The sequence below is a fragment of the Ananas comosus genome, linkage group 9 (assembly GCF_001540865.1).
Source record: "Ananas comosus cultivar F153 linkage group 9, ASM154086v1, whole genome shotgun sequence".
In the NCBI taxonomy this organism is placed as follows: Eukaryota; Viridiplantae; Streptophyta; class Magnoliopsida; order Poales; family Bromeliaceae; genus Ananas; species Ananas comosus.
In genome coordinates, this window is record NC_033629.1 from 2478716 (window position 1) to 2488812 (window position 10097).

At 35.8% G+C, this 10097-nt stretch overlaps 1 protein-coding gene across 9 annotated transcripts; it reads right to left on the bottom strand.

The window, feature by feature from the left end:
• Positions 634 to 8529, bottom strand: LOC109715538 (glutamate dehydrogenase 1, mitochondrial). Of its 9 annotated transcripts, none has more exons than XM_020240605.1 (12): positions 8321 to 8529; positions 5665 to 5718; positions 5417 to 5545; positions 4446 to 4559; positions 3412 to 3633; positions 3237 to 3311; positions 2778 to 2894; positions 1886 to 2136; positions 1718 to 1793; positions 1550 to 1636; positions 950 to 1172; positions 634 to 895 (listed from the first exon to the last, which is right to left on the bottom strand). In XM_020240605.1, the coding sequence occupies exons 3-11, from the start codon at positions 5522 to 5524 to the stop codon at positions 987 to 989; spliced, it is 1236 nt and encodes a 411-aa protein (XP_020096194.1). In that variant the 5' UTR covers positions 5525 to 5545; positions 5665 to 5718; positions 8321 to 8529; the 3' UTR covers positions 634 to 895; positions 950 to 986. The 9 variants fall into 9 exon arrangements, with proteins under 9 accessions (XP_020096194.1, XP_020096190.1, XP_020096193.1 ...); XM_020240601.1 differs by having other exon boundaries at positions 5417 to 5562; XM_020240603.1 differs by lacking the exon at positions 8321 to 8529 and adding an exon at positions 7906 to 8041 and having other exon boundaries at positions 670 to 895.

Genomic DNA, 10097 nt, shown 5'->3' on the forward strand with positions numbered 1-10097 from the left:
TTTTGTTGAGAGGCTTGGTTGCGTCACTTTTTATCGCTAAATTTATTTTTTTAATAAACGTAGCAGATAACTTGCTATCTTTTTCTCTCTAAAAAAAATGCAGATGCAGCTTAGAAGAGCCGGATCTTGACGAATTTCCGAAAAAAGAAAAAGAAAAACAAGTTCCCAACAGTTTATAATGAATTGACTTTTTTCTTTTTTCCTTTTTTGGTTTACCTTAGGAACTTTCAACTCCCTTGTGAACACTATGATTTGCTCACTTATTCATAATGTATCATATTAGCACTAAAGAAATATTTACCATTGATTTCACTTATTTCGAACTCGATTTTCCAAAAATAGTTGGCACCAAATTGACCAAATAAGAAAAAAGCAACCAAATAGTGGATTTTACATTATATAAAGTTCCATGGTTATCACAAAACCCGCGAAACTGATAAAACAGTTTGATCACTCAATAGTTTGAGGTTTAAGTTGTATTTACCAGTTCCAGTAATAAGAGTTTAGCCGAATATAAACAGTCCATTTGATCAATTATAATAGAGCTAAGTAGTAAGTTAAAAGAACTGCAACAAAGAGTTATAAAACAAGAAAAAAGAGCAAGTGAACATGCCTGTACAGCCTCAGAAAATCTTTTTGCAGAAGTAGACCCCTTCAAATGTCGATTCCTCGCCGCAATATTGTCGAATTGTTTTACTCTGAATTTTTCAGTCAAATTTTCATGAGCAAACTAACCCATCATATTTGATTTCCCGAGGGGGAAAAAGAAGAACATTTCTGATGCATAAATAGATTCAGGTCAGGTTACAGATGAGACACCCAAACCAAATCTTTATTGAATTACGCCGCAGGAGGAGAAAGCCGAAAAGGAAAACAAAGAAGAAAGGAAGAAAAGAAAGAAAGAAAAGAAAGAAAGGAAGAAAAAAAAAAAAGAAGAAAGGAAGAAAAGGAAAAAGGAAAAAAGAGAACCGAAAAATGTTCTCCTTTCATGCTTCCCATCCTCGAAGGACGGTGGCACGTGCGACGCGGTTGACAGCGAGGGTGAACGCGCCCATGCGGAGGTCGCAGTTGTGGGTCTTGCACATCCCCTTCACATCTTTGAAACCCCTCGTCATGTATGTCTTTAACTCGCAGTTCACCTTCTCTTCGTCCCACATGAACCCTTGAATATTCTGCGAAAATCGGGAAACAAAATATATATATACAGTTTCAATAGAAACATACATGCATGTACATAAACAGCATGGTTTCGAAAGTGTAAATTTTCTTTCAAAACCATAGAAAAGCAAATATCTGAGCCAAGTAAAGAAAAATAATTTATAACAAAACAATCAGTGAAGTAGATTTCATTATTTTAGTCAATCAATGAAGTAGAATGAGTTGCCTAATAATAGTGCCGAGAGGTTGTGTATTATAAATGAAGAAACAATGGTAAGATATCGCTCTTTTATCGGCATTTTGTGCCTTAATCCATAATGTAAATTGTATTCAATCTTACTTTTTGTATATGCGCCACAATTTTACAAGAAACAAGAGAATAAGTACTAACCTGGACCCACTCGAAGTAACTCACAGTAACGCCGCCTGAGTTCGCTAATATATCAGGCAGAATCAGAACACCTTTTTTCGATAAGATCTGGAAACAGAATTTCGATAAATTAGTTTGCAAATTTAGGTATTCCATGCCACAGATAGGCTAAGCTGAAGCACCACTCACCTCGTCAGCCTCAGGGTCGGTCGGATGATTTGCTGCCTCGATAATGAACTTGGCACGTATGTCATTTGCATTCTCCCTTTAAAAGTGCAAGAAAGATGAAGATGAGATAATGTTCTTGTTAATCATACTACATAGTAACCGTATACGAGACATTTTGAAGAAAATTGCCTGTTGATCACACCACCAAGGGCTGCAGGAATAAGAACATCGCAGTCTTCAGTTAGCAACAGATTCGAATCGAGTGCATCTCCTCCGCTGAAACCTTTAACACCACGATTCTCTCTGGCGTGCTTAAGTAGTTTGGGAATGTCGAGACCATTGCTGTTCTTAACGGCTCCTGTGACATCGCTGACTGCAATAACTTTTCCCCCTGCTTCAGTGATGAGATAGGCCGCCCAGGAACCAACATTTCCAAACCCCTGAAGTTTTGAAATGAACGAGTGATTCAAATTAATGTTGCATGGTCAGACAAAGCTAACAAAGAAGTTGGTAAGAATATTCAATATTAAAGATACAAAAAGGTTACATTCATAGTGGAATAGAACTAATACTCCTTGGACGAGTATGTTTAATAGTTTGCGGGAAAATCTGGCTGCTTGTCTACTTTTAGTTCCCACAATTACAAGCTCGGCACGGATTGACTTGATTATATCAATTTGAGACTACGATGTTGCAACACTTGCGTGACAAATTGTTGGAGTTTCTATAAATGGTCAGAATTTCACTTGGCAAATTAAAAGAACAAAATGGCATTTCACGGATTGTTAAATGAGGAATAAAAAAAAAAAAGGTATCTTAAATGCAGCAGTTTGGTTGAAATATTGCTCACATCGGTTTTACACGAGGAGCAACTAGAATGTTATTTAGCCATTACTTCAGAGCTCATGGTTAACAAAATTTAATGTCTTGAAAGGGCGACGAGAAGTGCTACTACTTTTAAATTCAAAGTCTAGCAATTGCACTGCTTTAAAATTTCTTTGGTGCACGCTGCCTCTTACTGTAGAGGTTTGCAGAGCTTTCCGCAAATAACAAATTGTCAGTAATTGAGATATGGATCTACCTGTATAACAAAGCGTTGGCCTGCAATGCTTTTGCCATACTCTGCAAGCAGGGCTTCAGTCGCAAACAGAACTCCCCTTCCAGTAGCTGCCTCTCTACCAAGCGATCCGCCAAGATCCTTGAGTAGAAAAGTATAACAGCTAGGTTAACAAAAGCTGAAACATTTAATCTGCCAAGTTCACACTACAAGGAACCGAACTTTTATCATTAACTTAGCAGTTAAGTGCGAAGTAGAAACCAGAGACACATCTAAACTGCCTTCCATATGTTTTGCTCTGAATCAACAATGCTATGAAACAGCTATTTTTTGTTTTCGAAAGAAAATTCATAATAACCATCAATAAGACTATATTCGAGTTCTCACTACCAACCTCGAGAGATCGAAAAATACTTCAAGTCTCTAAGGCTACAATAACGATCTATAAATAGAGCAATGTAGATGCAAGTTTCTGGCACTTACAACAGGCTTTCCTGTGACAACTGCAGGTGAGTAGCCATGGAATTTCGAGTACTCGTCAAGTATCCAAGCCATCGTCTGCGCCCAAACACAAAATTTTATGAAAATGACCACATGAGGACTAAAAAAATGTCAACTAACGAAAATATTAACAAGGAAAACTAAGAGGAAAACATACCTGAGAGTTAGTTCCCATATCTGGTGCTGGAACATCGGTATGGATACCAATTAAATCATGTATCTTTTGGGTAAAGACCCTTGTGAGCCGCTCAAGCTCAGAGATACTAAGATCTCCAGGGCTACATCCTATTCCGCCTTTAGCTCCTCCATAAGGAATATTAGCCACGGCTGTTTTCCATGTCATTAGCTGTGCCAAGGCATTCACCTCATCTGGATCAACCTGCAATAATCGAAAATTTTATTAGTGCAAGATAAAAAGAACTCAACAGGACCACCACCTAAATGTAGGATTAGTTTCTCTTATGAGAAGTATCAAGGTAAATGTAAACAAAAAATCTTCGATGATACTAATACCATTGGAGTTTGACATAATTTGGCCAGGAGTTCAGATCAAGACATAATACTATTAGCCCCAAATTTTGTTAGTGAATGATGTTCAGAAATAGAAAAGCGACATTAAAGAAGCTCACTACATACCAAAAAGAAACTTCTTAGGTAATAAATATGAAATTTAAGTTACCAAGAATTTCTACACAATTTTTGCAATTAAAAGTCGATTGTGATGCGGTAGTAGAACAAACTAAATATATAAGGATTATTATTGTCTACGAAATCTCGCCACGTAAAGAAATGTGGTTAATAAGAGGTGATTGTCAACTATTTAGAGAAGGGAGAAAAAACACTGCCAATTGTTTTTTTTCCAGAATAAAGCGCTGTTTTGTCTGCTTCTTTTCGGTATAAGTAGTGTTGGTAATCTACAGCTACCTACTTCATGATAATGTTGAAAGTCATTCAAGGAACAAAGATAATTAAACCAAAATTTCAGAACAATCATAATTATGTGAACACATACGGACAAAAATACAAATTTGTGTACGTACGTATGCATGTATAATAGTGAAATGTTCTTAAAGAAAGTAACACAATTAAATTCAAGGACCATTTAAGAAGTTAGATAAAGTTCATCAACAAGTAATTTGAACAAGTAGGTTAAAAGAAAAAAAAAGAAAAGGAATCAAGTAAGAAGCACACCTCCTGGTGGTATCTGATACCGCCCTTCATGGGTCCTCTGGCATTGTCATGTTGCACGCGGAACCCAACATAAGATGCTAGAGTACCATCATCCTTCGGAATCGTGCACTCAACCTGCAACAAACGTTCAGAAGGACCGCTAAAGACTTTACCAATACACATTCTTTTACTGCACAAAATAAAAGCAGAAAGAGTGGAAAAAAAAACCGAATCTTTGAAATGCGTAAAAGTAAAGCGATAGAAAATTCTTCTAATCAGATGTTCACCATGATCAGTTTCCACTTGTTGTTTGTAGTATTGACTGTAAATCGCCAATAACCACTTAACAATAAACAAGCCAATCACTATATTACTCTAATCACTACGTCAATTAAGAAATTACTAGTACGAAAAACACGGTAACGGAAAACAATACGTAAATAAGCTTCATACAGGATTAAGAGGGGTCCATAATAAGAGACAGCATTAAAAAGCACTCTTCTTGGTTTTAAAATAAGGACTAAAACTTCTTATAGGCCTTGTTCAGATGTCGAGATAAGATATTCAATGATAACTTATTCGGTATGAAAATTTTATTTTATTGTATGCTCAAAAGGCTGGAAGCTTGGATTTTGCTCTCTGAAAGGTCTTAGTATCCATGATTTGGCATAATAGCATATTTCATGTACGAGATGATTTATTTTATTTCAAAAAAAGTGATTTCAAGGCCGAATATAGTATTCGTTCTAGATATTTGATCAAAACTCCTTCTCTACCAAATACTACACGCTTCTTAAGCAAGAGATATTTCGAATAAGATATTCATGCATCCAGGCAGGCACAGCCCTGCATTGATTAGAAGTTAAGATCAACTGCAATACAAGAGATAATGACAAAAAAAACAAACATAAAAGATGGGGTCTCCAACAAGAAAACAAAGAACAAGTCAGTGTTTAGGGCTTTCTTTTTTTTGGAAGAAAAAAAGGGAAGACCTTGATCTCTCTGAAAGGGATGAGCAGACTCTTCTCCAACTTGGAGTCCAGCCCCAGCAGCTTAGCTGCCTGCTTGAAGTTCCTACTGGTTGCTGCCAATGCATTCATCTTGTTTGAAGAAATGCCCCACTGAAACAAACCAAGAACTGATCCAACAACAACAACAACAAAAAAAGCTGAAGGATCAAAATGAATAGTCCACACACACAGCACAAAATCAATAATAAAAAGAAGAAGCTCCTTTCTACCTGATTGAAAGCTCTTCAAGGCCTCTTATAGCAAAAGAACCTGATATAAAATATCTGAATGTGGGACAGAAAGGTTACTTAAGGGCTTCAATTTAAGAATGTATAAATAGAAAGGGGGCAAAAAAAAAAGAGAGAAAAGGAAGGAAAGGAGAGAGAGAGTTTGGAGAGATTAAGAAGTGGCCCCGAGATGCTTTAAAAACAGTGAAAGGTATGCAAAACAGAAGATGTGGACACCCCCCACACCGCTCTGCTCATTAAAATCTAAGCCAAAAGTCAAAATATTTTAAGGCAAGAGGTACAAAAGAGTGTCATGTTACATATAAAAATATAAAAAATATTATTTTTAAAAAATTTAAATTTTTAAAATATAATAATTATTTTACATAATATAAGAATTAGGAGGTTCTGAATTTGAATCGCGTCAGACTTCTAATATTATTAATTTTTTTTCCATTTAATTCAAGTCCACGTAATGGACTTTACAAAAAATTTTGAGTCTAGACGTGATGGAAAATATTAAATAAAAAAAATATATGAATATCATTTTCTAATAACTTAACTTTTTAGAGTATAAAGATTGTTTCACATGTCACATAGCTAAAACTGTCATTTAAATAAGATTGTATAAAATTTATTTGAACTATAGGTTATTTCGACTTAATGGACGATTGTTAAAAGTCCCGTGGCTCATCTTTCATTTTATCTTGATTTGAGCAATTTGCTACGTTGTTTGCTTTAACGAGAACGTAATCATATGAATTGTGTAAAATACTCTAAACAATTTATTAAAATCAAAAGTGCGCTCAAATTTTGAAGCTGAAGAGTCATGGGAAAATTCAAATTAGGCGAATTAAAATTGGAAACATATGGTGGACTTGATCTACAAATTTTGAATATATAATCTTCGAATTAACTTACGATTGCACAAATAATGAGATGACAGAGTCAGTGCACTGGAATAAAAAGAGGGCAAATGTAGACAAGGCATAGCACAAATTATACCAGATGGGATATCTCCAGTTTTTTGGGTTTTTTTTTTTTCCTTTTTTCAAGCTCCAAAAATTAAAAACATCATCACAAATCAATTCAGATTTGAAATTAAAATACAGTTTAGTGTAGATTGGTTTACAAACTGATCGAAAATTGAGTTAAAATCTCATGAATTAGTCACAGCACACGTGTGAGAAATGTGTCTTATTTTTTTTAGATCTCTTGTGCACGTTCCACCATGTGATTCAAGGCCACATTATTGCACTAGCCCACTCTGTAATTTATAATTAGAATATAAATAAAAAAGATTACATTATTAAAAGGATTTTTAACATAAATTATGAGATGGCAAAATCCATGTAATTTGAAGAAATTTAGTTAGGTGAGCACAATTTTAATTTCGTGTACTTCTTAAAATGGGCATCGTATTATTCATTACTCACAATAAAAGCATGTGCTTTGTTTACGTTGACCTTATCTATTAGATTTAGTTCATCCAATGAAATTATACACGCTTATGTGGATCGAAAATTACAGCATCAGCGGTTATCATTTTTTTTACAAAAATTAAAATTTAATTTAAAATTACTAACTAACATAAAAAATATGTTTAATATCTCTTCCACTAGAGTAGTTCGATCAAGAGTCCACTCTCCGGTCTTAAATTTTTTAGCTTTTTATTTTTTTTGTTGGGTATGTGAAAGAGTTGTATTTAGTGCTCTCATTTAATTAAAATTTTAAATCTATTTTTAATCCGATTAGTATTTGATTCATATTTTCATAATTTTACTTTGAATTATTCTTATGCTTTTCCGTAAAAATACCAGTTCCTAGTAAACCGTACAAAAAGCTCATTTACCTCATCTCGAGAGACACGTGTCGCATTTCAACATGTTGAGTACAAAAATACGAACGACAAAAAAAAGTGGTAAGAATGTATGGAGACCCCCCCTCCACTATATACTATTCAGAAAATAGGTCTCAACTATTTTTTTTTCTTTGAGACTCCTCCAGTTTTTTATTTTTTAAGATTAAATAAATCTAGTCAAAAAATCTAGAAACTTGTCAAATTTATGGACAATGTAAGTTTTGACATAATTAAGTATAAGGACTCAAATTTCCTTTATTAAAAAATTAGAAGTATCACAATCCCCTAAAAAAAAGAAAGTTGAGGGAGCTATTTCACGACAGCATATAGTTAAGGGACTTTTCATACATTTGTCCATTAAGATAAGGGGAAAATTACGATACCTACGCGGATGATGCGACTGTGCGGGCCCCACCACCTACGGACGATCTCGGTGGTGCGGACGCGTGCAGACAATTACTATGCGGGAGAACGATCACGAACCGGGTTTAACTCCCAACCTAAGAATAGAATCCGAGGATTCAAATCCCCCAAAACCCCGCAAAAGGCGAAACCCTAATCGGAGAAAAAGCGCAAACGAAACCCACACGGGATATAGAGAGAGAAAGAGAGATCATCGATCGATCGATCGATCGATCGATTCGAGAGGAAGAGGGTGAGGAGGAGCTTTATAGAGAGAGAAAAGCGCGCGGATTCCATTCTATATTGGGAACAAATGCCCCCTTTTTTCTTTTTCTATAGAGAGAGAGAGAGAGAGAGAGAGAGAGAGAGAGGGAGAGGGAGATGGATTCCACGTACGATTCGCACAAAGAGGAGAGGCGATTCGGCGTTGTGGGGGACCAGACCATGCGTGATACACGGCCCCATCCCCATCACTCCGCCATTAGAGGACGATCGAGGTATGGGGAGCTGCTTCTTCTTCTTCTTCTTCTTCTTTTCCCCTTTTTGATCTGGTTTATTGAGGACGACGAGTTTTACTTTTGGGTCGCGGAGTTCGCGGTGCTTCCACTCTCGGAATTCGCTAGGCACGTGTTTGCATCGTGTGGTTAACGCACACGCGGGTACCACTAATGGACCGTAGCGTGACTAGGGGTGGAAACGAGCCGAGCTCGAGCGAGCTTATCTCGGCTCAAATTCGGCTTGAAATTAATTTCGAGCCTAAATTTAAGCTCAAGCTTGGCTTGAAATTAATTCGAGCCGAGCTCGAGCGACCCTAATTTCGAGTCGAGCGAGCTCGAGCCCTAAACGAGCCGCTTGAAATTCTCAAAATTATACGATCAATAGTTTAATTTGTATAAAATATTATCTACAATTTGATACAAAAATATGTCTAATAGTTCAAAGTACAAAATAATTATATGAAATACGGTATTATAATATCAAGAAAAATAATTTATAAGTTGAATATCTAATCTTTTCAGCCTTATATGTTTTTTCTTTCGCATTCAATCTCCATATTATTGCTTTTCATTTATGCGGCCAAAAAATAAATAAATTACATAGGTAAATATTGGATTAAACTATCCAATCATATATAACAAAAATCAAAATTTTATATAAACAATAATTTTTTACTTTAAAAATATTATGCATTTTTTCTCAAGCACACAATTAATGGCAAAGTAGGTAACGGCGGGTGCTTGCTGTTATTTGGTAATTTGAAGAACTTCAGGCTTGACCACTTGGGGTAAGAGACAGAGAAAAAAAAAAGAGAGAAAAAGAGTAGAAATTTAAAGCTCTTTGAAAGAAAAAAAAGAAAGAGAGAAAATATAAATTTAGTAAAATTTTGCCCTTTTGTTTGTCTATTGGGTTTATTTTTATGAACCAACAACATTGGCCCAATTTTAACTAAACTCAGNTTTTTATCACTTCTCTTTATATTTCTATGATGATAAAAATTGTCTATTTTTTTAATTTATTTTTTTAAAAATTATTTTTATAATTATAAAAGTTGATAGGATTATTTATAAAAATTTTTTTTTCTTGTTCTATTTTTCTCTCTACGAGACGGAGGCTGCCCATCTCCTCTCTACCCCCGCGCCCTCACACCACTCGCCCTCCTTGCCTCCGACTCAACAAAGGCTGCGCTCACCGCCACCTTTTGGGACGCCCTTCCTCGTCTTCGTCCCATGCGCCCTCGCCGGCGCCTGCTCATCTTCAACCTCCTCATCTCCAATCCTACTAAGGCTGTGCCGCGATTCTTTCTGAAAGATAGTTATACTATTTTTTCTACCAAAGAGCACTCCTTAAGATAAAAGTTATGCTCTTTAAACGAAAGTTATACTTGTTGAAAAATAGTTACACTTTTTTTTCTCTCAAAAAGTGCAATGCGGGCAAGGGCGCAGGGGCAAAGGGGAGGCGCTCCGCCTCCGCCGCCGCCTCTCTTTTTGTAGACTTCAATTATTATTGTTCTCATTTGGAAATAAGTTTGTTTAGGAAAAAAAGGTGGAACAACAGTTTCAACCTTATGCTAACTTATTTCAGGAATTCGAGAACTACTGTTCTTGGATACGATAATTCTCGTTTGGAAACAAAGGGAAACAAGGGTTTATTCCCCTTTGTTTCCGAACCACAC

Coding starts and splice junctions, on each gene's coding strand:
- LOC109715538 (XM_020240604.1), bottom strand. CDS start 5,524: ATGAATGCATTGGCAGCAACCAGTAGGAACTTCAAGCAGGCAGCTAAG. Junction 2,895..3,236: donor TTGTCACAGGAAAGCCTGTT/GTAAGTGCCAGA, acceptor TTTCTACTCAAG/GATCTTGGCGGATCGCTTGG. Junction 1,637..1,717: donor CCGACCCTGAGGCTGACGAG/GTGAGTGGTGCT, acceptor TTCTGTTTCCAG/ATCTTATCGAAAAAAGGTGT.